The sequence below is a fragment of the Aspergillus oryzae genome, chromosome 2 (genome assembly GCF_000184455.2).
Source record: "Aspergillus oryzae RIB40 DNA, chromosome 2".
Classification (NCBI taxonomy): domain Eukaryota; kingdom Fungi; phylum Ascomycota; class Eurotiomycetes; order Eurotiales; family Aspergillaceae; genus Aspergillus; species Aspergillus oryzae.
This window is the reverse complement of record NC_036436.1, coordinates 4699806-4727073: the sequence shown is the minus strand read 5'-3', so window position 1 is coordinate 4727073 and position 27268 is coordinate 4699806. Positions and strand designations below refer to the sequence as shown.

The 27268-nt window shown below is 48.8% G+C and overlaps 7 protein-coding genes and 1 non-coding gene across 8 annotated transcripts; 5 read left to right on the top strand and 3 right to left on the bottom strand.

Annotated features, from left to right (window-relative positions):
* Nucleotides 1-333: 333 nt before the first annotated feature.
* AO090003000971 (MFS transporter) lies at nt 334-1889 on the top strand (the record flags this gene model as incomplete). Its single annotated transcript, XM_001820031.3, has 3 exons — nt 334-846; nt 896-1253; nt 1312-1889. The coding sequence occupies 3 exons, from the start codon at nt 334-336 to the stop codon at nt 1887-1889; spliced, it is 1449 nt and encodes a 482-aa protein (XP_001820083.3).
* A 1512-nt stretch (nt 1890-3401) lies between these two features.
* AO090003000970 (putative C2H2 finger domain protein) lies at nt 3402-4175 on the bottom strand (the record flags this gene model as incomplete). The annotated part of the gene is made up of 1 exon (XM_023235116.1): nt 3402-4175. The coding sequence occupies one exon, from the start codon at nt 4173-4175 to the stop codon at nt 3402-3404; it is 774 nt and encodes a 257-aa protein (XP_023090167.1).
* A 1157-nt stretch (nt 4176-5332) lies between these two features.
* AO090003t00007 lies at nt 5333-5406 on the top strand. Its single transcript has one exon. It is a non-coding gene; the product is annotated as a tRNA-Asn (tRNA).
* Nucleotides 5407-8529: 3123 nt separating this feature from the next.
* On the top strand, nt 8530-9175 carry AO090003000968 (putative mannosylphosphorylation protein (Mnn4); the record flags this gene model as incomplete). Its single annotated transcript, XM_023235115.1, has 2 exons — nt 8530-8766; nt 9104-9175. The coding sequence occupies 2 exons, from the start codon at nt 8530-8532 to the stop codon at nt 9173-9175; spliced, it is 309 nt and encodes a 102-aa protein (XP_023090166.1).
* Nucleotides 9176-10575: 1400 nt separating this feature from the next.
* Nucleotides 10576-13057, top strand: AO090003000967 (putative C6 transcription factor; the record flags this gene model as incomplete). The annotated part of the gene is made up of 2 exons (XM_023235114.1): nt 10576-11118; nt 11192-13057. 2 exons carry the CDS (start codon nt 10576-10578, stop codon nt 13055-13057), a joined length of 2409 nt encoding a protein of 802 aa, XP_023090165.1.
* Nucleotides 13058-14772: 1715 nt separating this feature from the next.
* Nucleotides 14773-19922, bottom strand: AO090003000966 (putative mRNA splicing factor RNA helicase (Prp16); the record flags this gene model as incomplete). The annotated part of the gene is made up of 4 exons (XM_023235113.1): nt 14773-15123; nt 15179-17673; nt 19255-19298; nt 19828-19922. The coding sequence occupies 4 exons, from the start codon at nt 19920-19922 to the stop codon at nt 14773-14775; spliced, it is 2985 nt and encodes a 994-aa protein (XP_023090164.1).
* Nucleotides 19923-22402: 2480 nt separating this feature from the next.
* On the top strand, nt 22403-23564 carry AO090003000963 (nuclear transcription factor Y subunit beta; the record flags this gene model as incomplete). The annotated part of the gene is made up of 4 exons (XM_001820026.1): nt 22403-22559; nt 22915-23025; nt 23092-23219; nt 23313-23564. 4 exons carry the CDS (start codon nt 22403-22405, stop codon nt 23562-23564), a joined length of 648 nt encoding a protein of 215 aa, XP_001820078.1.
* Nucleotides 23565-24349: 785 nt separating this feature from the next.
* AO090003000962 (uncharacterized protein) lies at nt 24350-26815 on the bottom strand (the record flags this gene model as incomplete). Its single annotated transcript, XM_001820025.3, has 3 exons — nt 24350-25439; nt 25504-26677; nt 26752-26815. The coding sequence occupies 3 exons, from the start codon at nt 26813-26815 to the stop codon at nt 24350-24352; spliced, it is 2328 nt and encodes a 775-aa protein (XP_001820077.1).
* Between the last annotated feature and the right edge of the window lie 453 nt (nt 26816-27268).

The following is a 27268-nucleotide window of genomic DNA, read 5'->3' as shown; positions in this document are numbered from 1 at the left end:
ATCGCGTGTCTCGTTCCTTCTTACGCCTCAAATAGCAATATGTCGCTTTGCTGAGCCTGGTACGTTCATTGAAACTCAACTCGTCTTGTAGAGTTTTCCGATTCTAGCTACTAGATCGGTCAATGATTGCGCGATCAAGTGCTAAAATGATCTGTTCCCGTCCACAGTTGTTTTGACTTCTGTTTTACCGTATCTTGTATGCGCCGCCCTTTTTTTTCCAGATAATATCTTCCCCTTACCTTGTGTTTGTTTGGGTTGCGTTGTCACTCCGTTCCTGTATCTGTGCGGTGGTCATGTCTATCTCGCAGGTATCTGACTGCTGTACAGCCGGAAATGATCGAATATGTCGGCGTTCCGAAGAATGAGGTTGCCAAATGGGTCGGCATATCCTCCGCCGTCACGTCCATCAGCCAGGCTATCATGGCCGTAACTTGGGGTACTGCCTCGGACCGCTTCGGTCGCAAGCCGATCATCCTGACGGGCCTGACCTGCACCATGATTATTTCTTTGTTATTCGGTTTCTCGCAGACACTGACATGGGTAGTGGTCACCCGCGCACTGCTCGGGCTCATGAACGGTAATGTTGGCATTATCCGTACAATGGTGGCCGAAATGGTCCCAGAGAAGGAGCTGCAGCCGCACGCCTTTAGTATCATGCCTTTGGTGTGGACTATTGGTACTATCTTTGGCCCTGCCTTTGGAGGTGCCCTAGCACATCCGGCGGAGAAGCACCCGGAAATCTTTGGCAACTCGGAGTTTCTAAAAAGGAATCCTTTCATCTTGCCTAACATAGCGTCTGCAATCCTCTTTATCATTGGTATCACGACGGGGTTCTTGTTTTTACATGTAAGATGGCCGCATAGATAACCAATGGACAGGATCTAACAAACTACAGGAAACGCTGGCAACGAAGAAAGACAGCCGCGACTACGGCTTGGTATTGGGCAAAATGCTGACGAGCTGCTGTACTTCACGAGAGAAGAAAGCGCAGTACACTGTGAAGGACGATGAGAACACACCTTTGCTGGGTGGAAGCCCGCTTCAGCAGAAGAAAGCTCCGGTCAAACGACCGAGTTGGAAGGACGTGTTCTCGCCGCAGTCTAGACTAGTACTCATTGCGTATGCCTTAATGGCACTGCACACGATGGCATTCGACTCACTTCTCCCAGTGTTCCTGCACACTCCTGTCCAACAACTTCATGGTAATCCAGATGTGCACCTACCATTCAAATTCATCGGAGGATTTGGCGTCGGTAAGCTCCTGTACGACCGAAGCTTTTCTCACATCCACCATCTAACCTCTTTTCTCAGGCTCCCAAACGATCGGTATTTATTACACGCTTATTGGAATCATCGGAATGTTTCTACAATTCCTGGTCTTCCCAATCGCTGCCAAGCGATATGGTGTCCTCAATTGCTTGAAGGCCATGATTCTCGTATTTCCCGTTATCTACTTTGTAACCCCGTTCACTGCTTTGGTACCGGAGTCTCTGCGTCACGTAACAATCTTTCTTCTCATGCTCTCCAAGCTTGCGGCGTCCATCTTTGGCTTCCCTTGCATCACGATCCTGCTGACCAACTCAGCCACTAGCCTTACCGTGCTGGGAACCCTGAACGGAGTTGCTACGAGTGTCAGCGCCGTGGGACGAGCCGCAGGGCCCGCCATCTGCGGAGCGGCATTCTCATTCGGTGTGAAGAAAGGCTACATCATATTACCTTGGTGGATGCTCTCCATTTTCGGCGCTTTGAGTGCTCTCCCTATCTATTGGACCGTTGAACCGGATGGATTCCAAGGCAACGACGCTGAAGAAGAGCAGGACGAACCACAGGAAAGCGACTACGGGGCAGCTGATCACCGCCGGTCTTCCGGGGCCAGGACAGGTAACTAATCAGGTTTAACTCAAAAGCTGTTATAAAAGTCCAGACTACTTATCTCGGTGCCTGACAATCGCATCTAAACTCATAACCGCCCATTGCAAAAACGGGATTTCACGACAGATTATAGAAGTGATCATGAAAGACATGCAAGTGATGGCCGTATAAAAACGATAGTTAAAATTGTCATTTCAGTTGTTATAATAGAATGAACCTACCTACATCAGTTGTGTATATACTACTAAGTTACACTGTTACATTGTATACTACCCTACTGTGGAGACCTACTCATTAACCAATCATAGCAAGCATATTCCACTCCAAACCAACTGCCATCCGGAGCTTTCCCCCAGTCAAGCTTAACTCCGATACCATACCACCATACCATCACCTCATCCCATCTCCCTCTTCCTCATCACAATCCCACAACAACAACAGCAACAACCCCTACAAACCAACAAAAGAACCCAAGCATTCAAACCACCCAAAATGGTCTCTCCCACAATCCCAACCCCCTACATCCCAAACCTGCAACCAAACTAACACAAGAACCCCAAAAACAGACCCTCGAGATCAACTCCGCCCTCTCCCTCTCCATCCTCACCTCCCTCGGCGGAGTGATCGGCTACGCACGCACCGGCTCCGTCCCCTCCATTGCAGCCGGTCTCTCCGTCGGCGCCCTCTACCTCTACAGTTTCCAGCGTCTGCGCACGGGCCAGACCTACGGTGACGAGCTGGGTCTCTTGGCCTCTATTGTTCTGAGCGGGAGCTCGATTCCGAGGGCTATTAAGACCCGGAAGCCGGTGCCTATTGGGTTGAGCTTGGTGGCTATTTATGGGCTTTTGGTTTTTGGGAAGGCTGTTTTGGGGAAGAACTGATTCTCTCTCTCTCCCTTTGAAGTAGTTGAGTGGTTGTAGGGTGGTCGGATAGTGGGCTGTGTATGATTATACCATTTGTGTCCTTTTTTCTCTAAATGTCATTTGACTGATATTTGTGTGTGTCATTACATGGGTTTCCCTTGGTCTTAAAGATGATACACTGAACTATCCGAGATTTATTTGCAAATGGATGATTGCCTACCTTCACCAGAACTTACAGTTAAGTAGACCGGTTCGGACCGACGACAGTAAAAGAAACGCATTTCGCGAAGATCAGCTCCTTCAGTAAAGATCGACGACCAACTCACCAACTCTTATCGTCGCTCATTTCGTGTCACCATAGCGTGGGGCGCACGGTCAGAAACAAAAGCCACGGTGGACATGCATGCGATGCCTGCTGCAAGGCCCGTGTATGCAAAGGCCGCCAACTACTGATAGAAGATCAGGGTAGGACGCAGTAAAGCATGACCAGAAGACATATCATCAAAACGTGTATCTAGAATTTTGACATGCAATCGAACTTAGCTGGATTTTTTGTGGTCCATCCCTGTCCGTTGACCTCGCGAGTCTTTTGCGCTCAATCGTGCCGAACATCGAGACAGTCGGTTATCTCCTGTCGCCAACCATTCTAGTTCTTCGGTAGGGAAACTAATCCGTCGCGTCGAATACGGTATCCGGGCCCCGTTCGGCCCCCGTTACGGCCGCAGGAACTTGTTCTTGGAGCGCCGTTTCCCCTAAACGATCGGGAACGATTGCGTACCTGGGCAACTTCGCCATCTTTTCCTCCGGACTGGTCTCATTGTCAGAATACACCAATCTTGACTGCTTCGATTTGTCCTTCTTGGTGGGCTTCTCTTCTGTGGGAGGGGCAGCGCTTGCGGCTGCTTGGTCTGCTTCTTTGGCAGCACCGGAGATGAGGTCGTCAATAGACGATGAGATCGGTGTGGCTTCGGCTCCTGGGGGCTTCTCGCCGTTGGTAGCTGTAACAGGTGCACCGGTGGCCGGAACCGGATGGCCCATGTGCATTTGCTGTAGCTGATAGGCATTGACCTGTGGAGCACCCACGGCAGGCCTTTGAGGGAGACCGGGAGCGGCTGGCAAGCTCCCAGATCGTGGCGCGAATGCGGTAGCATGTGGAGGTGTGTTGGTTTGGGGGGTTGGTTGCTGTGGCTGTTGTGGAGGGAAAGGCGGTGGTGTTCCGTAAGCTGCGCCGGTCTGACCGGGCGTGCCCTGGAATGATTGCGGGGAATATCCCGCTGGAGTATACTGCGCACTAGGAGGGAATTGCGATTGTCCGCCAGGTGAGAAATTCTGGTAGACCGGACTTGCCGTTTGTTGATAGGGAGAGCCCGCACCACCATACGGTTGAGGATATGTGTACTGTGAGTTTGGAGCGGCTGTCGACGGTGATTGGCTCTGCATCGCCAACGTTAGCGTCAAAGAACTTTGAACTGACGAATTTACTACATCAAACTTACAAAGGCACCTGCATTCTGTGTTTGTCCTGCACCAACAGGCGTCACGTCACCGCTGCTTCCACCAGTCATAGCCTCGGCCTTTTTGGCTTTATGTTCTGCCAGTCGCTTTTTCAGATCCGATACGTTTTCGAGCTTCGGTCTCTTCGCTGGCTGTCCGCCAGCACCTGCGCCAGGAGGAGGGTTACCAGTCTGGGCTTGTCGCTCCGCCTCGGCTTGGTGGAACTGTGTTACGACCCGCTGGTTGTGAGACTGGATGATATCTTCGGGGACACCTTCCATGCCGAAGATCTCAACATCCAGACTTTGCCGATTGGGAAGCGCATTATCAACAGCCGACAACTGTTCCTTATGTACTTGACTCATATGTACCGACAATCCTGTTCGCACGGTGTTAGAATCGGTCCATCAAAGTAGAACAAAGACATCGCGACCCACCTCCAGCAGTGTTCAGCCTTCTCCCACACCTCTCACATTTGAAATGTTTTGCCTTTTGATGCGATATGAGGATTTTGAGGTCATCGAAATCACGTTCGCAGTAGTAGCACCAAGGACGAGCTAAGAGCTCATCCAGGGTCGGACCACGTCTCTTCTTTCCCATGGTGGCTGTGGTTTTTGAGGTCGATTTACGCTTAAGCTAGAGCGAATGCGATGTCCGATTGACGATGATGGTGGATGCGCTGCCGGGGAAGGTCGACGCGTTTGCGACCAGGCGCCGGTAGTGGAACAACTGTCGTGCCTTGAGGTGAGGCTTGCCTCGTCACGTGCAGAGCAGATTTATCTGGGTGTTCCTTCCTGTGACGTATCCAATACTAGCGCATTACTTCGATGGTGTTCACGTGATATAATTGCCATCTTGGACACACGACAGTTCTGCAAATGAGTATTCCAAGGATTATTGTTCTATGGGTCTGATGGTTTGATTGAGAGCAGCATTTATCAACTAGCAATTCTTGAATATGCATTCAAATAGCGGGCAAGAAAGACTACGTGTATCAGGAATCACCCCTGCTCACCTCTGCTCACATTGATACGCTTGAATTACTTGAGGTCAAACATCGATGGCTTATATTGCAACCTTGAGCTGAGGCATTCAACAAGATCGTCTCGGTGGCGCAATTGGTTAGCGCGTCTGACTGTTAATCAGGAGGTTGTGAGTTCGATCCTCACCTGGGACGACCCAATTTCTTTTTTGGACCATCTTTCTCGATATCTGGTATTATCACTTGTACCTTTTCTCAATTCCTTTTGTTTTTTTGGTCTTCAACGACAATGTGTTACGCTACATGCAGTTTTGCCGTTCCCAAAAAATGTGCTGTCGGGATCTAGCGCTCGTTGAAACCATGGATAGGGTATTCGCACTGCCATGTATCATTGAAACCCCAAGCCATACATTGGTCAACCGGGATGCAAGGCTCATCATACCACTTTCAGTCTCAAAGACACCAGCCTTTTGCTGCAGTGTGATATATATCTTTTTATACGTATCCTAGAAGGTTGTTGTCCGGGGAATTAATCAAGAGAATACTGCTGCAGTATGGCACAATCGGCGGTACTACTAGTAGACAGAGATCGAACAGGGGCTGGCTAAATTAAGGCACTCCCGGTAGCTTGGGCATGGCTCAACACACCGTATCTGCAGTATGGGTATAGGCCTCTCTAGGTACAGGAATAAGAGGGCACGGTACTGACTGGCCGGAAATGACGTCGACGATGTAAGGGGCCAAGACTTGCGGGGGTATAGTTATACAATACTATGTACGTATCGATTGTAGAATTGATACCCTACTGAGATTCCATATGGAGTCCTTCCAACCCGTCGGATATCAGAACCGACGAATTCCGAGTGCAACGTTGGTGCAACTCCACGGTGACGAGGGAGACGGGTGGGTACATGTAGGGGGACCAGATAATATACGACGGATATATAGCCTGGGGTATATTTTCTTGCGGCTACATCCATGCTAAGACCCCCGGGGTACAGAGTACTGGAGTATATATGGCATTCAAGGTCAGACATGCGGGTCCTATCTCGAACATTATGCCCCCAAATACACAGTGGCATTCGTGGTGTCTACTCGGAGTAATAAAATCGATCTGCACTGTACGAAATGCCGCCATTATCATTGTACACATAGAATAAAAAGGCTACATAAAATAGATAGCTAGCCAATCAACATCGTGTATAGGGAGCAGGACTCGACATTCCGTGCAGAACCATGGAGTTGTCTCGCAGTAGACATGCTGACGTCAATACACAACCCCGACGGTCTTCAACTGGCAGCATGTTCGAATCCTTCCACTGGATTAATTTCCTTGGCAATGCTGCATTGGAGGGGATTGAAGTTCACGTTGCGTTGCTGCCTATGCTATGGGTCTCGATGCTGGATACGTATACCGCCACGTCTCTAGAAAAGGGGAAGCAATTGCGCGATAGGGGCTAATTATGAACCTTTGTTAAATACAATCACTATCGTTATCGAGTCTGGTCTTGTGCTTTTTTTCCCTCGTTTTCCCCATCGTTCTTTTTCTTCGGGTGTTCCGGTTCCTGTTTTAGGGCTCTGTTTACCTAGTGGGGTCTTGAGTCTCCACACTTCGTAACTATACATAGTAAAAGAGGAACATACTACACAATGTTGCACAGGGATGTGGGCATATCGGTGCGCAGACAGACATGAGCTTCCTTTCTCGGTGTCTTTTTCTTCGTGTAGAAGAATAGAATAGGGGGCCGAGGACTGGCGATACAATACGGGAGACCTATGTTGCACCCCAATCACTGGCTAATCTGGTGTTGGAGAAAGCGGGATTACTACGCGACCATGACGCGGCCTCATCCCCATCACTTCCCCTTCAGCCAATGCCACTAAAATATTCGAGATCTCTCGCGGTATCTGTGCAGATAAGGGCCTGGTACTGGTGGAATTACCGCGACAAGGAGGATTTTAGAAGCCGGTGCATGTTGTGGGCAGTGCTTTGGGTGTGGGATGCCTTGAATTCCAAGTAAATTTTTATGAGAAACTATGTTATGCACGGAAGTACGGAATATCAAAATAATAATAATAATAGTAAAGCAGTAGCGGCTCTGAGTGGCCCGATCAAAGTCACTAATCTACAGCGCCAAGGTCCACAGGGCTTTCCATGGCAGCAGCAACAAAGTGTTCTTAGTTTTAAGGCTAGGCCATAGCCTTGCCACCATTTCGGCAAGTAACTGAGCACGCGACTGGAACTTACTTGACTGAGATAAAATCCAATTTACCCGCTGATCTCGCATTCCAGATCCCCTTCATATATGCTGGACGGTCCCAATTTCTTCCGTGATTGACAATATTTCTTCCGACCCCCCTTTGTGACCAAACGATATTCTATACTTCAATTCGCTCGCTTTTACATTGATTTCGCCGATCTCGACCTAGATCCCCCCGGGCGCATATCGGATTTCTGACGGACTTCCGTCCTTCCCGCGCCAGCAACCCCGGCCTACCTTATAATCGCCCTGTGCCACCGGGTACCACCTTGGTTATGCAGGCTTGTTCGTCATTGAACTAAATTAGGAAAGGAGGAAAACAAAATCATCATAAAGTTTCAGAAAAGCAATTATCGAAAAAGGAGAGAAATTGGAGGAAACTTTGAGACACAACTCGTTCTCTACGCAATGTGGATTTCCACATCCCGATGGCTTCCTTGTCTCTACGGGCTCGTGTTCGCCGTGGGTGCATTATCCGTCTCTGACACCGAACCCGATTTCAGAAGTGTAAGGACAAAGTTTGTCAAGGACTATAGCGGCACAGGTCCAAGTGAACCGGCGACAGAGAAATACTTCCGTAAGTGTTGCCTATCCAAGAAATTCTGAGCGACTGCTAACCTGTTATTAGAGGAGTCTAGGTAAGCTTGCGACGTCATCGATTTCGCTTCTCTAAGTTTTCGAATCTAACTTGTTCGACAAGTTTCAACTATCACTATGATGGAAGGTATGCTTTTGCGCCCTCTGTTCCGGGTTGCGCACGTACTAAGTCCTGTCATTTGTAGGTTCGCCGATGAAGAGCTTTCGGAGGAAGAGACGCTGCCACACCTATCACAACTCATTCGAACATACCTGTCAACCATGGACGATCTGGGTGCTGAAACGTGGATAATGCACGGAACTCTTCTGGCGTGGTGGTGGAACCAAAAGGTAGCGTGAGACTATTGAGATATAACCACACACGGCGTTTCCTAACGGTGGCTAGATCTTTCCATGGGACAATGATCTCGACGTCCAGATTTCGGAGCCGACCATTCATTTCCTTGATGAGTATTATAATATGACTGAGCACCATTTCGATATTCCAGGCGTCGAGGGCGGGCGAACCTATCTACTCGAGATCAACCCGAACTACGTTTTCCGTTCCATCGAAGACAAAAAGAATGTGATTGATGCACGGTGGATTGATACCTCATCGGGACTGTTTATCGATATTACCGCAGTGCGTCCGGACGATGCCAAGAGAAAAAAGGGTGATACCGGAGCCTTAATGTGCAAAGACAAACATCATTTCGATGTAAGTAGCTTGCGCTCAGGGTTGTACGCCCGTATGGCTGACTCTTGTTCAAGGAAAATGATATATTCCCGCTCCGGAATAGTCACTTTGAAGACTTCCCCGTTAAGATTCCCTTCGAATATGTCAAGCTTCTTGAAGATGAATATGGATCCAAGGCCTTAACCGCCACGGATTTCCAAGAGTATGTTTGCGACATTTTCTTTATGATTATCTTGTTGGTCAACTGACATCCACCTCGTAGTCACCATTTCAATGAAGAAACTCTAGTTTGGGATCCAGTTTCGTAAGTCGCAGATGGTAACGTGCTTGGTGGAACTCATGCTTATACTGTGTGCAGGAAACGAAAGCGGTCGCTGCGACGACGAGGCGCCGTCGCTTTTCCCGTTCGAACGACACCTCTCAAATATAAGATGACATGATTTCGCCAACGCCCCCAAAAAAAATCTTACTTTTATATTCGCCCGACGAGCTATATACCTCCACTCGATTTACCTTGTAATCATGACGACGTGAGCTAGCATTGGATTCGGCAAGAGTCCCCTTTTCATATTTCCGGCGTTTCTACTATTTAGGGTTGTGCATTCTTCCGGCATGGGTTGCACTTGGCGTTTGGTTCTTATAGCACATATTTGGCTATACTTGCTTCTTATCGAAGATTCCCGCGAATGCGCTTTATAGACGTGGATATCCTGAGGCTTGGTACACACATGCTCTCGAGCCTCATTGTATGGGTTTGTATCGATATGGTTGGTTAATGGATGTACATGATATGTGTATATATGTGGTATTGGATAAATACAACATTTTCTATGGTGTGTCTGGCGGTCGACATGAGTGTCCGCGACCACCTTTGAACATTGGTTTTCTCTACCACCAATTCTCGAGTCGAAAACTCTATCAATAGAGCAGCAAACATTCTAGGCCAGCTACTAGTATTGTCCCAAGCTTGAGTTGTCCCGCAATACGAACGGACAAATCATGTCAAGCTTATGGATGTCCGTCTAAGCCTTGTCTTGGTGAACCTAAACTCTCGTGGCTTCACCTTACTGGGGGCCAATACGGGATTGCCCGGTACGAAGACGTTTGACTCATGAAGGTAATACTAGTCGAGCCGATAATAGGAGTTCCACATCCGATTAAATTTCGATCAGATAAGAAACGGGGGGATCTGCTGACCTGCACCTCAGGGCTCAGGCTGCCATAATTTTAGCTTCATGGGCGGAGATGACGTCAGGGGCATTCGTATAATTAGGTTGGAGCAACGTATCCTGTATATTGTCTACTTCCTCTCGTCTCTGATATAGAATGTCTTCTATCAGTGTCAATTGAGATGATAGTACAGTACAAGTAGTAGCTATTTCAGACACGATCTGATACGTCATTAGTATGTACTTTTAAGTTGGATTTCTTTGTTTGAGATTAAACCCTGGAACATCTGGTAATAATACGGTAACTAGCGATACACGCTCGAAACCCTGAAGGATGTTGCAGATTAGTAATTTCACCAGGTGTCCCAACCAATGAGATCAGCCAAGATCCTACCGTTCGGCCTGGACGGTGGGCAGTGGAGCCAATGAAAGGGACGAGAGACCCCACGCAAGCTCCACTATGAGTCGAAGACTGAAGATCCCGTCTCACTTGCTTCTGGATAAGCCATACCTTCGCATCGTATCTTTTTATTTATAATTTTTTTTCGTCGCGACTTATGCGTGGTGCTCCTCCTCCTATATTATATCCCCTAGGTTCTCCCACCCGGCCGAGAATGTCACAGCTGGTGGATGTTTTCTCTGCTATACCCACTTCTCCGCCATGTCGTTCCCGCCTGCTGAATCCACACAATCTGCGAATCATTCCCACTATGGCTCAGATCCCCTCCTAAGAACAAGCCCCCAGGCGATCTCTCATGCTTCGCAGGACAATGGCCAGCGTAGCTGTATAACCTGTCGGAGGAGGAAAGTCCGCTGCAACAAAAAATGCCCGTGTGTCAACTGTGTGAAGGCGGGCATTGAGTGTGTCTTCCCTCCGCCAGGGCGGGCACCGCGCAAGTCGAAACGGCCCCATGATGCGGAACTTCTATTGCGACTGAAGCGCCTAGAGGGTGTAATTGAGCACCTCAGTGAGAAAAATGCGTCTCACTCAACAGTGCCTTCTCCGACGCAACAGCGCAGTGGGTCCGCTCCCACAGCTGAATGCCCTGGAAGCGCCGAACCCCAAAGTGCAGAGCCCGATGGGTGTCCATTTGACCCGAAGCGAAAGCCGCGAAACTTGGAGCATGAGTTTGGAAGATTGGTTATCGAAGAAGGTCGGAGTCGATACGTCAGCAACCGGCTTTGGGCAAGCTTGGGAGACGAGGTAGGCTTGTACCCTTGGTTTAACCATGTCTACTCGTTTCACTTCAGCGTACTCAATACTAACTTGGCATTAGATTGAAGAGCTTCAGGACCTGTTGGACCCTTCATCGTCTGAGGATGAAGATCATCCCTCCCCGGCGTCTTCTTCGACTCATTCAACGAACCACGATGGGTTCCTGTTTGGATTCTACTCGCTTTCACATTCACTTCGTAGCTTCCATCCCCCACCAATGAAAGTGCCCTTGCTTTGGCAGGCCTATTTGGAGAATGTGGATCCATTGTTACCCATTGTTCATAAGCCGTCGGCTAAGCAATTATTTACGAACGCCACTGACCATCCCGACTCGCTGGACAAAAACTCCGAAGCTTTGTTACTCTCGATGTATTTCGTAACGATAGTAAGTTTGACACCGGAACAATGCCTTACTCTGCTAGGAGAAGAGCGCGACACTGCCGTGAGTCGATATCGGTTCGCTGTCGAACAGGCACTTTCTAAGGCGAACCTTTTAAATACTCAAAGCCTGATGCTCCTGCAAGCTGCTGTGATTTTTCTGGTTGCGGTACGCCGAGAAGATGATACCAAATTTGTTTGGTCTATGACTTCTCTCGTCATCCGACTGGCCCAAGGCCTAGGACTGCACCGAGATGGAACGAACTTTGGTCTCAAACCCTTTGAGACGGAGATGCGGCGACGATTGTGGTGGCATATCGGACTGCTGGACATTCGGTCATCCGAGGATCATGGCACCGAGACTCAAATTACCGAAAGAATGTACGATACGCGGCTTCCATTGAATATCAATGATGATGACATCTACCCTGAGATGCAGGAGCCACCTGAAGAGAGGAATAGTTTTACCGAAATGAGTTTCAGTCTCATGCGCTTTGAGATCACTGTTGCCCTTCGGCGGGTGAGCTATACATGTCCAAATACTAATATTCCAGGACCTCAACAGCCCTCCCCTGAGAAATGCGGCAACTTGATCCAAATCGTGAACAAGCGTATCGAGGAAAGGTATATCCAACATTGCGATATGAACGTTCCGATCCAATGGGTCACTGCGACAGTTGCTCGCCTTATCCTGACAAAGTTGTGGCTGGTGGTCCACCATCCGATGACAAGGCCATATCAGGGGATAAACTTGACCAACTCTTCTCGCGAAAGTCTCTTTCTTACTTCGGTTGAGGTAGCTGAATTTGCATGTTTGTTAACGTCCGATAAGAACACACAGAAATGGGACTGGATGTTTGCAATTAATATGCAGTGGCATGCGATTGCCTTCGTCTTGGCCGAACTCTGTGTGCGTCCCATAAATCCTCTGACTGAGCGGGCTTGGTCCGCCGTGAGCACACTCTATGGGAGATGGTTGCAGACAGCAAAACATAAAAAAGGCATGCTCTGGCGGCCGCTCGCCCGGCTGATGAAACGAGCAGCCGATCACCGAGCTAAGCTACAGCAACAGATGCATACTCAGCCTGGGCCCGGCCCGGCCACGTCTTCCAGTACTGCATCTCTCAGCATTCCTGAAGGGCCGAAGATTATGGATCCCCCAGTTTTGCCACGCATCCCAGATTTCCAGTTTTCACCCAGCACCTTGCCTGTTACTACATCGAGTAACCCATCATTGGGTGACATCGATTTCAGAAAAGGAGGACCAATGGGAGTGATGAGTGACTTGTTCCCTGAGGTGGACTGGCTTTCTTTGCCGACGCCTGGAGATTCTCTTGGTCAGCAACCGGCTGCCAATCCGGCGCCAGCGATTAGTATTCCCGAGGGAACTACTCTGCCACCTGAGTTCCAACAAGATTCGTCTAACTTGCAGCTCAACTGGGACGAATGGGATCAAGTGATGCGCGATTTTCAGATGGACATGCAAGATGTACAGCCCACAAATCCTATGGGCAACATCCCAAACAATGTTTCGGGCTGGTTTACCTGATGAATAGACACCTAATGTTACCGGGCCTGGGTGTGCCTCATTGATGCCTCGACTGTGACCCTGGCGGTCACTCTTACGTTCTATCCTCCTCAGGTGCAGGTTGACAAAAAGTCTGGTTTGCATGATGGTTATCTATACCAGCTCTCACCTCTTTAACTCCTGTAATGCGAATGCCTCTCACCTCTACCTCTTGGCTTGGTTCACGTCATGAAAAAACTCTCCAATCATAATGATATACGATCTACGATGTACGACTGCGTGGTGCTCTGTCCAGTTGATCTGGGTTTAGGGGGTTACACGCTCTATGACATAGTGGCCCGCAGTCTATGATTCCCTGTATTATAGTGCAATGTATAGTATGCCACATTGAACCCATGGGCTAAAAAAATGATACCTATACTTTCCAATAACAAATAGCCACCTATCTTCAATAAAGAAAATAAAGATACACTTATCCTCCCGATCATTGCAACGTCTTACGTAGTACGCGTCTCGGACTATAAATCACGTGATCTGAAACCGGAACCAATGCCGCGGCCACAGTGTACAGTATTGTACACAGTAGCTTCATCAGCGACCCCCAGCAACGCCATCAGTCCGCTCCTCGCGCGAGAAACATACACACCACCAACGCCGCCATGCCTGTGAAACGCACCACCGCCGCCACGGCGACTCCCACCGGGACCAAATCCCTCTCCTCCGGCCCCAAGACCCTCACGGCCAACTCCTCCGTCTCCGACATCATCCACACCGTCTGGCAGCAGTACCTGGCGACCACGCCGCAACGAACAATGCTCCTGGATGTCTTCATGGCATTCCTGGTTCTTGTCGGTGGTATCCAATTCGTCTACTGTGTTGTTGCGGGCAACCATGTACGTTTGATATATTCTACTTTTCCCTCAGACTACGATATACTACATACATACATACATCATTGCTACCGGTGTCTTGACTATTTCCGATGGGCCATTGATATACAATCGTTATTATTGGAATAAGGAGATAAAGATGATATGCTAATCGATAATCCAAAACAGCCCTTCAATGCCTTCCTAAGCGGCTTCTGTGCTGCTGTCGGTCAGTTCGTCCTCACGGCTAGCTTGCGTATGCAGACGAGTTCCTCTCCTTCCCAGGGTTCCGGTAAGACGCCTTCGAAGGGAAAGGATGGGAAGAGTGTTGATAAGGGTGGGGTTTCGCATGAGAGGTGAGTTGAGTCATTTTACTTCTTTCCTTTTCTGTCTTTATCTGGTTCTTGGTTTTGGTCCTGGTTGTGTTGGGTATGTATGCTGACGTTGGGTGCTGGGTAGGGCGTTTGCGGATTATATCTTTGGAAGTTTGATCTTGCATTTCTTCTGTATTAATTTTATTAACTGATTGATTGAATGGGCTTTTGGTATGGGGTTGTGGTGGTTGGTGGTTGTGAAGGGATTTAGTTAGTTTCCCTGGTGGATTCTTTGTGTTTATTATGGTTTGTTAGGGTTAGATTAGATGGGGAATCCATTGATGTGGTTGGTTCCCTTTTCTTTCTTTCTTTTTCGATAGGTGTTTGGTTGGGTGTTTGGGTGTGGAGTGAGAAGCTATTGATGCAATCTCCATAACGCCTTTTGTATTTTATACCGTCCAGTCCGTAACCGACTCATGCAATGCCTAATCAGGGTATATAGTAGTAGTGTAGTCTATGCGTATACTGTACAGTCCATGCAAGTTGCAACCTTCTAAAATGCTCGTCCGGGTCGTCTCTTCACCTGTGGTTTCTTGACCACGCTGCCACCACCACCAGAGCCATTCCGCGATGTGGACGATGCTGTGACACCGCCAACCTTTTTGCCGGTGATGACTGGACGTCGCACGGCAGAACCCCCCACCTCGACTTCTTTCTTCCGTCTTGATGGGTCGTTCCGCTCGATTTCTCTCTGCTTCTCTGCTGCAGCCCGTTCACGGTCTGCGGCGATCTGAGTCTCGATCTCCATGCGGCGATTGAATTCAAGTTCTGTTACGCGGCGTTCCCGCTGCGAGTATCCTTTTTCTTTGACAGAGTAGAAGACGCCTCCGAGTTCAGCGAGCCACTAGTACAGATATTAGTTTCACGCTTTTGAAACGGGGGATTGGATAGCAACTTACGTGAGGATCCACGGCAGTGACAGTGGACATGTACTCCTTGCTGGTTAAAATCAATTCATGGTAGACCACATACTCGGGCACATATCCCAGACCGTACAGCGCGCTGGTTGGATGCAACTGCATGGTCACACTGGTCCGCAGATTGATGAACTCGCCGATACCCTTCACCTTCGCAGCTTGATGGTAGAATCCAGAGCAAATGCATTTACGGATCACATCCCAGTCTGTTCCGCAGCTGACGAGCGGCATCTTCTGCACGGTCATGATGTCATGAAGTTGTTCGCGGACTTCCTTGGCTCGCCGCAGGGCCTTCGAGTGAAGAAAATGTTTGATACACCAGCCATCTGAATAGCCATTGGTTCTCCATTGGGTATAAACATGGAGCAGCGTCAAGTGGTCTGATTCGGGGACGAAGAATTTCTCACGGGCTGCATCCGACTCTTCCATGCGCTCTTTGGGACGGTAGAAGACACTCGGCACAGACAACATAGATACAATGGTCAGCATTTCCTCACTGCACTCGTAGTTCTCGGCGGCCGTTATGAGAAGCTTGGCGAGCGGTGGGTCCATGGGGAATGGTGTCATCTGACGTCCCAACGGCGTGAGATCACCGAGGTTATCCAGCGCACCCAAAGACCAGAGCTCGAAGAGTGACGTTGAGATGGTTTCCTGTGGCGGCGGATCCATGAAGTCGAAGTCTAAAAGGTCCTTGACCCCAAGAGACTTGAGAAGAAGAACCGTGTTGGACAAGCTGGTACGCTGGATTTCAGGTATAGTCTGTATATACAACTCATTCTTGTATGCCACCTCGGTGTAGAGACGGTAAGCTTTGCCAGGCCCTGTCCGTCCCGCACGCCCGGAACGCTGGTTGGCATTGGCCTGTGAGATCGGCGTGATCTGCAGTGTATCCATACCCATTCGGGGATTGTAGACTTTCAGCTTCGAGAAACCGGCGTCAACGACATACATGATACCGTCCACCGTCAAGCTGGTTTCAGCAATGTTCGTGGCAACGATCACCTTCCGTACGCCTGGGGCCGCTTTTTCGAAAATCTTCGCCTGTTGTTCTGCCGGCATTTGACTGTAAATGGGTAATATGCTAAGCTTCGGTGGGTCATTCAACAACTTCAACCGCTCATCGACTAACTCGCAAGTCGCCTCGATATCCTCTTGGCCCGTCATGAAGACAAGGATATCGCCGGGACCTTGAGAAACGTGGATGGCCAAGACCTGCTTGACCGCACTATCGACGTAATCCTCACAGGGTGTACGGGAGAAGTGGACATCTACCGGGAATGTCCTTCCAGGGATAATAAACTCTGGGGCACCACCAAAGAATCTTGAAAAGCGTTCTGCATTCATCGTGGCTGAGGTGACGATCAACTTCAGGTCCCTTCTCCGAGCTAATACCTTTTTCAGAAGCCCCATCAGCACGTCGGTATTCAGAGCTCTTTCGTGTGCCTCATCCATGATGATGCATGAATATTTGTCGAGGTCAGGTTGGGCTAGCGACTCTCGTAGTAGAACACCATCGGTCATATACTTGATGACCGTCTGATCGGTCGTACAGTCTTCAAATCGAATAGCATAACCGACCAGGTCACCCAAATCGACCTCCATTTCCTCACTAACACGCTTTGCGACACTCATGGCCGCCACTCGACGAGGCTGTGTGCAACCGATCATGCCGAACTTCGAATAGCCGTCTTCGTGTAGGAACTGCGTCAATTGGGTTGTTTTTCCCGAACCTGTCTCACCAACAACCACAATCACCTGGTTATCCCGTATGACTCGTAATAAGTCTTCTCTCACGGCGAAAGCCGGCAAGTATTCTCTCTGTTCGCGAAGCGTCTTGCTCTTGCTAAATGAACTCTGACCACCCTCATCTTTCTTCAAATGCTTTGCAAACTTATTACCATGTTTGTATGTTTCCTCCACAGGTAGCGCGACAGCACTGTCACCTTCGTCTTCCTTGACCCCCATCAGATTCCCAAGTGCCGTTCCCGCCATTGTCGTCGCCTCTTGCGCTTGTTTCTGTCGCTCTCTCTGTTGACGACGCTCCCGCACGACCTTGCTTCCTTTCCGACTGAATACAGCCATATCACTCTGCGGATCACGTACGGCTGAAATGGGCTCCAGCTGCTTGGTAAAGATCGTGCGGCCATCGAGGAAAGGCGGGCGGAGGTCATGGACGAGCAAGTGTACACGAGTACCCTCATCATCTTCGGGCATGAAATCCCCATCGAAGTCTCGTCGTTGGGCGACTCCAGATGTGAGCATTCGGTTCGTTTCCCAGTTGTCGATGTCTTTGCGCTTCGCGTCGCGAAGCGGTGGCGGTAGGTTGGAGCTTTTCAGCCGTTTGGCTGGGGGCATGTCGTTGCTTGCCATTGTGAAGATGTAACTCGATGTCGAGTTATAACAATATTTACCGAATTGAGGGGCCCCGAAAGGTGTCGAAAATTTCGCAAAGGGCCGCCGGTTGCCTGCCCGAAGCCCTGTGGTGAGGTTGAAGCGGAAGAGATGATTGATAGGAAACAATTGATTATCGCCGATAAACGAACAAATTATGCAAACAGATGCGTAGTGTCACGTGCTATCAGTAACCACATTGAGGGGGTCAAGCTCAGTGGAAAAGAAAAATGATATCACACACTAGATTCACGTAAAATGTAGTTGGCAACTTCTGCGTATCATTAGTGTAGAGATATTGTCTCTGTGGTGGTCTCAATCTGGCTTAGTTTGGTGGTACCCCATAGTATAGTGGGATCTTCGCGGACAAGAACACTGCGCGAAACATCAACTCCGATATCAAACGCCCCGCCCCGCAACTCCAGCTTTGCAACAACGCGCTGTTACGACTCGCAGACAAAAATGGCCAGCCAACAGCAAGTAAACCCTAAGAGGCAACAGGGTATGCTTATCAATTTTCTATGACTGCGAGAGTACGAGAGATTCGAAGCTAATGCGGCGCAGAGCTCCAGCTCCAATACTCGAATTACAAAAACACACTGCAACAGATGGCGCAGAAGATTGGAGATATTGAGCAGGAAGCTGAGGAACATAAGTGAGTCTACCTGGCTATTTTTCTTCGAATACATCGGCGAACTATAGATAGTTTAGAATTGTCTAATAATATTGACATTTGACGTTTACATCTAGGCTTGTCATCGAGACACTCGAACCCCTCCCTGAAGAGAGAAAGTGTTTCCGCATGGTGAATGGTGTTCTGGTTGAGCGGACAATCAAAGACGTCCTACCCACGTTGAAGACCAACTCCGATGGCCTGAAGCAAGTGTTGGAAGAGCTGTTGAAGCAATACAAGTCTAAGCAGACGGAACTGGACAACTGGAAGGTTAGTTTATTTTCGATCGCTGTTCGAGATTTAACAGAGGTCTCCATTGGGGAATGAAGTATGGGGGCTAACCTGTCTTACTATACAGAAAAAGAACAATATCCAAGTCGTACAACCTTGAACCCAATTTGATTTGTATTAGCGATTCGTTATCTCTTTCTACGCCCCTTTCCTAATGTCTGTATTGGTTCATCGGGAAATAGAGGGTGAACAAAATGGCGTTACCAGGAGTCTGAAAAGAAAAAGGTCCGAATGTCTTGACAGGTCTTCGTAGCCTTTGCGCTAGAGCCGCGATGGAAATCACCTACGTCGCGAAACCGGCCACATAGTCCAGTGGTGTGTACGACGCCAGCCTATGGAACTAGGTAGGCGTATGAGAAACGACTGGATATATATGCTTACTCGCTCCTCTGCCTATACCACAGGCAGGAACTGACGCTCGTGGATTGAAATCTGTCATTGTAAACTATTCTTCCTCGGTTTTCTAGATGCTCTAGCAGAGCAAATCAAACCAGCCTTTTCAGTAGACTATCCATCTCTTCTCAACCATTATCGTTGCCCTTATCTGCACCCGGTTGAATGGGCTTTTTATTCCCTGAAAAGATACCTTGGACCTAGCCAATATAGATCCGCGTAACTAGAAAACATTTGCATATCTAAAGCATTGGTGACGATGAGTTCGGATCGGGTCTCTTCCAAAACAACATCTCTTATCAATGCTTACCAGGCCTGTTGTAGCATTCGTTGGTTTTCCTGCTACGCCGAACCCTTTATAGACACCTCGTCGAGCCTTCTCGTTGTCGTCTTGAATTTTATTTTTCCTTCATATCCACCGAGCGGGACTCAATAATACTCATTCTGGCGCAGTCCTCCATCGACGGCGTCTTTTTGTCACATCTCTCGTTGAGCCTTTCGCCATTTTCTCCCAGTAATTCGCGTTCTGATCTAGTTTCCGAGCCTGATAGCTCTTAGAAGCCTTGTATTTTTTTTTTTTGCTTTTGAGTCCAAGGTCAAACAGCACGAGTTCCTTTTTTAACCTTACCCTTTCGAGCTTTCGCCTTGTGCACTTTGTTTGCTTTGTTTGTTAGCATAGTGCTCACTTGAGAGGTGCTTGGTCATGAAGAGATGTATGAATACAGCTAGGTTCGTGGATGTAATAGCTCTGGGAAGGAGTGGAATAGGTCCGAGGGAGTCAAATATTGTGTGGGGTTGAAGGGGACAGCAGACGGCAGTACGAGAGTGAGGACACGGATCAGAGACGAGATAGTGAAGTGTTCTCGTAGTGAGAGTTACATACAGACGATGCCCTTGGTTCGGAAGTGCCATGAGAGGTGGCTTGCTTCGAAGTACAGGAATAGTGTAGATTGAGATATTCCTTCTATCGTTCCTCATTATTAGTGCATTGACGGTCTCTGTGTTAGCCTCAAAGTATTATCTCGTCATAATATGAGCTATGCTAGCCTTGGGGTGGCTGGTTTTACTACTTTACGTAGATGCATATGAAGGACTCCATGTTCTGCTCTTCAGAAGCCCACAGAGGCTCAAAACTCTGCAGGGCATCTGTCGAGAAAGGTATCACAAAATACAGCATTCTATCGTTACTTTGCAGAGGGGGGGAGGGGCATATTAGAGATTAAAATAATCCTGTGCAGTGGTCAACCAGACTTGGCTACTGCAAAGATATGACCACTGTCCTGTTGTAAATGAGACAAACAGATCCTCGGAGACATATGCGGCGAGATACAGAGCAATGCGATGTTGATGACGCCACGGCAATAGCGTACTGTTGGGTTTGCATGTAAATGGCAAACAACCACATATCATGTAGTTCGACAGGTATACACTGCCAGCTGTATAGTGTTTGGAGTAGGAGCCAATCATGGGACTGCAGGGAGATAGTGTCAGAAAGTAGGTTGTTTCAGAATGACATGCCGGTCTACCACTCCGGTAAGATCTCGTCTGATCACTTTCTATCCCCCACATTCTGACTGGTTGCTTCATGTCAGCCTCGGCGAACTTGCCGATGAACCTGCATACTCTGGAGTAGAAGGCAGACTGGACGGACAATCCCACATGCCCTTTTTCAGTCCATACATCATGGGTGATGAAGCATGTACAGGTTTCGCGCGGGGACCCTGAGATAGGGCATACATGACCGACTCTTGGGTAGAAAAATGTGATTGATCCACCGGCTCCAGAAACAGTCGATGGATGGATGCCTTGCAACACCACGCTGGTCTTGGGCTGCAGGTGGGTGGCTGGATGCTGCAGGTTTGCCTGATATAAAAATATCCAGGCATACAAGGCCAACTGTTAGTCCACCTTGTCTTTATTCACAAAGTTGTTGTTGATTTGGATGCCTGATCCGGTATTCCATTCGTTTTCTTGCATCGGATGTATGTGATAAGCGGGGCAGACTAGGTAATAGACAGAACCCAAATGACAGACTGAGCCACTAGGAACAGAGGATCCGAGGGTTTGATCTGGTGACAGGAGATACTCTAGTCAACCTAGTACTTTGAGAGAGTATTAAGTACCGCTCTGGTCAAACCAAAACTGGCCAATAAAGACGCTGAAAGCGAGGTTTTCTCAGTAGTATGTACTTTCAAGAAGTAGTAGTATTGGTACTGCTCCACAGATGAACCCGGTGTCATCATACATCACGTGTGTTACGTTTCTAATACACACCCCTCTGCATCCTGGGTGGAGCCATAGCCAAAGAAGAAGATTGATACCGGAGTTCTCTGTATGAGGATGGTATTGATTTCGCAGAGAGAGATGGAATCCTGAGGCCATCCACTTCTTTTGGCCTTGTCCATCTCCCGTCACGGTCACTGTCTCTCTCTCTCTCTCTTCCTCACTCGCAACACTCTCTTTCTGCATCCTTTCTCGTCCTCCCCCTCAGTCAATCTATCACTCGATTTCAATCCGAACCATCATCAAACCATATTTTCTTCCCGTCGGCAATTCTCCATTTCCCCGTTCCTTCGCGGTCTGTGTGGAGGAGAGGATCATTTTCCATAATATCATCCACTCTCATTGGTTTTTAGTATTAGCCAGTGATCGTGCTTGACTGTCAGGAACTCCTGGTTCGCCAATTGATTGCCTGCGCGCATCCCCAGTAATTATCACTGTTATCTACTGGTCCAGAGAACCAACCACACCCTCTCAACCAGCATTCGTGTGGCTCCCTAAAGCAAAATAACCCGATCGCCGAATCGTCCTGGTTCCTTGAACGTTTCCACCCCCCATCTGAGCAACGTGCCACTGTACTGTGACCCACTGGTTACCTTTCGTGTTGCATTACCCGCGTCACGTCCCGCTTTCCCAGATCTCGCCCGTATTGGAGTGGACGTTACCACTTGCTGCAGTTTGTAAGTCTAACTCTTTCCTGACTCGGCCCCAACGACGCCCTGGAGGTTCCAGAAGATCGGTGCGCCATCCTCGTCTCTGGGCATCAAATCAGATTTAGTCCAACCCCCAAAATTACCAAAATACCCCAAAACAGTCATAATAATCCCCCCAAAACAAGCTCTCCTGCCGCGCTTCTCATATGATCATCGTCGAATAACCATCCCGGTGGACCTTAACTTACATACTGCCAGCAGAGCTGTCGCGGAAGCATTGCCAATCCCCCACACGCGCTGACATTTGCTCCTCATCCTTCCCCATTTAGGCTGCTGTGAAGCGAATCCAATCGCTGCCCAGCCAGGTACCCTCTTCCCTTGGCGCAAAGCTATCCTCGCGTTCAGGGCCGAAACTCATCGCGCGCCGCCCGCATCGGTGACGTGGTTTGCCAACAGAGCAAATAGCATCAGTCGTTCCATTCTAAATCCAGGACCCGCTGCGCGCCCTGAAAACAGCTAAAAATCATGTCGTCGACCTCTCCTTCGAAAGAACCTGAAGTGGAACCTGAAGTTCAATCGGGTGAAGAGCAGGAACAAATGGACAAGGAACAACAAGACCAGGCACAGAACCAGGGAGAGTTTGAAGTGAAGGAGCAGGATAGGTGGTTACCCATTGCCAATGGTTAGTTGCGTTCCCCTGCAGCTTCTGATTTGCGCGTACCTTACGGCTTGCCTGCTGGTCAACAGCGGTCTTCCCGACTACATTTGCCCACCGCCCATACAAGTCATATTACAATTTTTTTCCCTTCCTTTTACTTCTCAATTCTTTCCCTTTCTCCCTCATACTCTATTCTCCCTTTTGTCAAAAGTCGTCGTCCTTTGCTCCTATTTATTTTGATTCTCCCCTCTTTGCAGGGCAAGCATGCCTACTCTCCCTTGATGCGCCAATTGAGTCTTTTACTCGATGCGCATCTACGGATATTTTGCGTGCTATCGGAATTGATTGCAACGGGGATGTGCTAACGTATAGTTCAAAGTTGCCCGCATCATGAAATTGGCCCTGCCGGACAATGCCAAGATTGCAAAAGAAGCCAAGGAATGTATGCAAGAATGTGTGAGCGAGTTCATCTCATTCATTACCAGTGAAGGTTAGTATGGCTGTCTTATCAGTTTGCCAGTAAAAATTCGCCGGCGTAACCTGACTGGAGTCACAGCGTCCGAGAAGTGCCAACAGGAAAAGCGCAAAACCGTCAATGGAGAGGACATCCTGTTTGCCATGACCTCGCTGGGTTTTGAAAACTATGCGGAAGCCCTTAAAATCTATTTGTCGAAGTACCGTGAGGTGAGACCTGTGCAACGCTCTGAGTTCCCTGCCCTTCCACCAGCCGTCGGCAGTGTTCTCGGGCAGGATGTACAATGCTGATTAACTTCATAGACCCAATCTGCGAGGGGTGAGCATCAGAACAGGCCAACCAGCAGCGGATACGCCTCTGGCGGACCGGTCGGAGGCGTAAGCTCTGCTCCAGGAGGACGTCCGGCAACCGCGGGAGGATTCCCCGATGCTGCTGATAACACCAACAGCATCATGAATCCAAGCTTAGATCCCACTGAACAAGATCCCTCTGCCTATGGGTACCCGCCCATGGTGGGCCAGCCGCACAATGGAACGGCTGGCGATTCCTATTAATGTCTGTGCACGTGAGATCTGAGGAACCAACAGCTTTTCTCCAGTCAAAGATCGATTGACGTTGCACTCAACGCAGCTTTAGGACTTAGGAAGCCAACCTTGTGTTATTGCCAGGCCCAGATCTTTTAGACCGGGCGAAAGGTCTTTTCTTACCTTTGGAGCGTCTCCCTGTACAGCATCTTAATGACGTCGTACGATGCAATGGGTTATTTATGGGATATTTATGGATTGATTACGAGTACAGAGGTATAAAGAGAGCTGCGAAGGGTCGGCGCGTGTTCTTGTTTTCTTTTTTGGGGGTCAATGCCTATGCGATGTCTTCTTGGACTCAGAACAAGACTTGTACCATTGCTTGTAAAGTGGGCCACTCCAAAACTCCTTTACGTTTTTCTTCTACAGTCATATCCCTCATTTGCGTGCTTGGGCTGGGTGACGTGTCGGGCTCACATCGCTTCGACTCAGCTTCTGATTGTATTTAGTGATTCCAGTTGATTATTTTTTTTTCTCAAAGTATGAAACAGTGTAGGAGGTACCGATAGAGAGAATGAATTAGGACCTCACGGTCCTCGATGAATACCTGAGCAAACTTTTACATTTGAATTTCAAGAGCTCGATGTAGTTTGCACTTGTGTGTAGTTATCCGAAAGGTTGTATGTATCATGTGTAATCCATTATAGTCATATGATCATCAACAAAGACGAAACAGGTATCATAAAGCATCGCCATTCTAGTCAAATCCAAAGGAACAAAAAGAACCGAGATATGTCCGCCGGGTAAGTATGTATTTATCCATGCATCCATCCTCCATCCTGGAGAAGATCAGACATGGGAGTTTCCTGCCAATATATTTGGCGCCATTCATCTTCTAACTCTGGCAATCCTTCCATGGGAACGGGAAGAACGGACTGATCCGGGTCAGTAAAGGAAAAGAGCTGTCGCCAATCCAGGAACTCTCTAGGTTGGTCTATTGGGTCCACAGAAGCCAGATGGCTAGACGGGATCCAGCTGTCGAATGGCTGGTTCTGATGTGGACTCATGGTGGTTGGGGGCATACGCGGAGATTCAGGGGTAGGAACTTCGTATGGAGGTCGCGGCTCGGTCTGGGCGCTCTGTATAGTGGTATTTGAATTGAGATTCGGGGTGGGGGTGGGATGAGGATTAGAGGGATTAGTTGTGTTTTTATTTTGATCATGTGTGCTGAATCGTCTTGGTCTTTCGCTGGTAGCCATTCGCAAGTCCTCCTGGAGTCGTTTAGAGTCTTGAAATAACCTTAAGATGGTGTTGGCGTGAGACCAATACTCCGCAAGTTCACGGAGAGAATATGAGGCCGAGTCGAAGCGGCGCAAGGCGTTGATTGCGAGGACAGGATTTGAGAATCGAAGTTCCACCCGAACTTGAATCATTGCTGTGAAGAGCGTATGCACTCCAGAGTACCACAAAAACTTCAGCCGGTCGTTGAGGCGGAGTTCCTCGAATATGGAAGCGATGACTCCAGCGGCTGCACTGCAGATTTCTGCGTCATGCGGACCGTAGTCGTCTGAATATGCGGAAGCTCTTGGATGTGGCCGATGAAGAAGAATCAGGAAGTTGTTATATGTCAGATGAAGCATGGCAGACCACGGATCCATATCGGAGGCTCGTAAGCGTAAACTGTCTGGCAGCTTGAGGGACCAATTCGCTAGGGCTTCGTCTGCTTCTTGCAAGGCGGCTTTGCGGCGCTCAGCGCTGACTCTCAACCCAAATCGTTCTCGCACGATATACGGGATCATTGTACACAGTTCTGAGAAGTGAATAACATACTCAGCTTGCACTCGAGAACCACACCCTTCAAAGTCAGAAGGGGTCAAAGGGGAGACATCTGAGTCCTCAAGGTTGCTAATGTAAGCTTTGGGTTAGAGTACGAATTCCCAGATCCGGACGATAAACGAATAGAACTTACATAGCTTGTGGTCGGCCATATGACAATGACACCATCACATCAAATTGGACCAGAATGTACCATAACCTTCTCCACATCCGGCGATCGCGAGGTACAAATTTGCTAGATACCGGGTTACGGTGCATACCAAGGCCTGTGGCGATTCTAGCAGCTACTCCCACCCAGTAGTGGGCATTAGCCGCTACGTCGTCATCAGCACTGTCCGAGTGCCATGTCATGAGCAATGCAGCTTGAACCATAATATCACGATTGCGTTCAATACGACTGTCGAATAGCCATTTGACACGACGGAAGAAGATTTCCTTCAGCGCATCTCGCTCTGCTTTTGGACGTGTGACATGGGCCCCGACAAGCAAAATGGCTTGGAGAAGTAATATTGGAGGCGGATCGGCGGGGTCACGATTACGATATTGAGTCATAAACAGATCCTCCTCAATAATGGGATACCCTGGGTTTACGTGCATAAAGTACGCCTCTACCAGCTCATCAGCAAGGGCTGGTTCTGGCAGTGTGAGGGCATCCATAAGGAGCTGGTCATGACCTGTTCTCAATTGCCGTCGAGGAATTTCATTGCCCGCAAAGTGATACACATCGTCGTCTTTATCTCGCTGTTGCCGGATCAAGAATGACATATTCGAAAGTTCATGACCAACATAGATTGCCCTCACACCCCTTTGGATTTCTCGACTGCCAGACTCCTCCTCATCAATCAGCTTCACGAGTCGCTTCTCCAAATCTGCGTTGTTTTCTAGTTCCATGGACCGGTCGGCACCCGGTTGGCGAGTGAAGGTTTGGGTTTCCGTAATCGGTTGGGAACCACGGTTGTTGGATAGATGGTTACCATTGGTGTAGCTGGAGTGTGGTGATTGAATGATTTGGGCACCGGCTGCGACAGGACTCGTCACGTCGGGTTGGACGCCCCGAAAGGCAGTTGTGAAGGCATTCGGCTGGATAGGTGTGGACGGTAATAGCTTGGGAGTAGAATCGGAGTCAGGGGGCGGACGACAGCGAATGGGGACTGGATCAAGAATGGAGCGCACAGCCAGGCGTTTTTTCTTCTCATGGATGCGGCAATCGGCCTTTCCCGCAGAGCGACAATTCGAGCAAGGTAAGCCGACAATGCGAGCATCGCATCGGACTTTGCGCCGATGACAGTGAATACAGGCTGCGGAGCCTAAATCGCGGTGTGTCAGCATATTCACACACACACACGGAAGTATCATGATGGGTGATGACTGTGCTGCGTACCTGACTTGCGTTTAGTCACACCATTGCCGGTGGATGGTTGGCTGTTATGCGCGGTGGAGGACATAGCAAAGCATCGACGCGGGTTCAAGGTCCGAGGACTAGCAACTTCATCCTTGATAATCGGAGCAGTCCTAGGGTTGAAGGAATTGCTTGTTTTCAAGACATGATTAAGGAGAGAGGAGCAATGGGGATTGTGAAACGTAAGAAAATGGGAAAGAGGAGGAGAAATCGATAGAGCCGGAGAACTAGTGGTGGGGCATCTGCCGGCGAGTCTGGGGCAGGTCACGTGTGTGCGGAGAAGTTCCAATTGGGAAAAGATCACGAGATGTCAAGTATTCAATACATAATCCTAATTGATCTTACTGGTACTTTGATCAAAACCTGCCTTGGTGTGCAGATTAACTAAAGCTTGTAAATTTGTAATGAACCCGGTTGTGAGTCCGTTCCCTCGTTGCCAAGTCATACTTGTTTGTATGCTCGTATTATCATTATTATCTATTTCTAATCTTTCAAATAT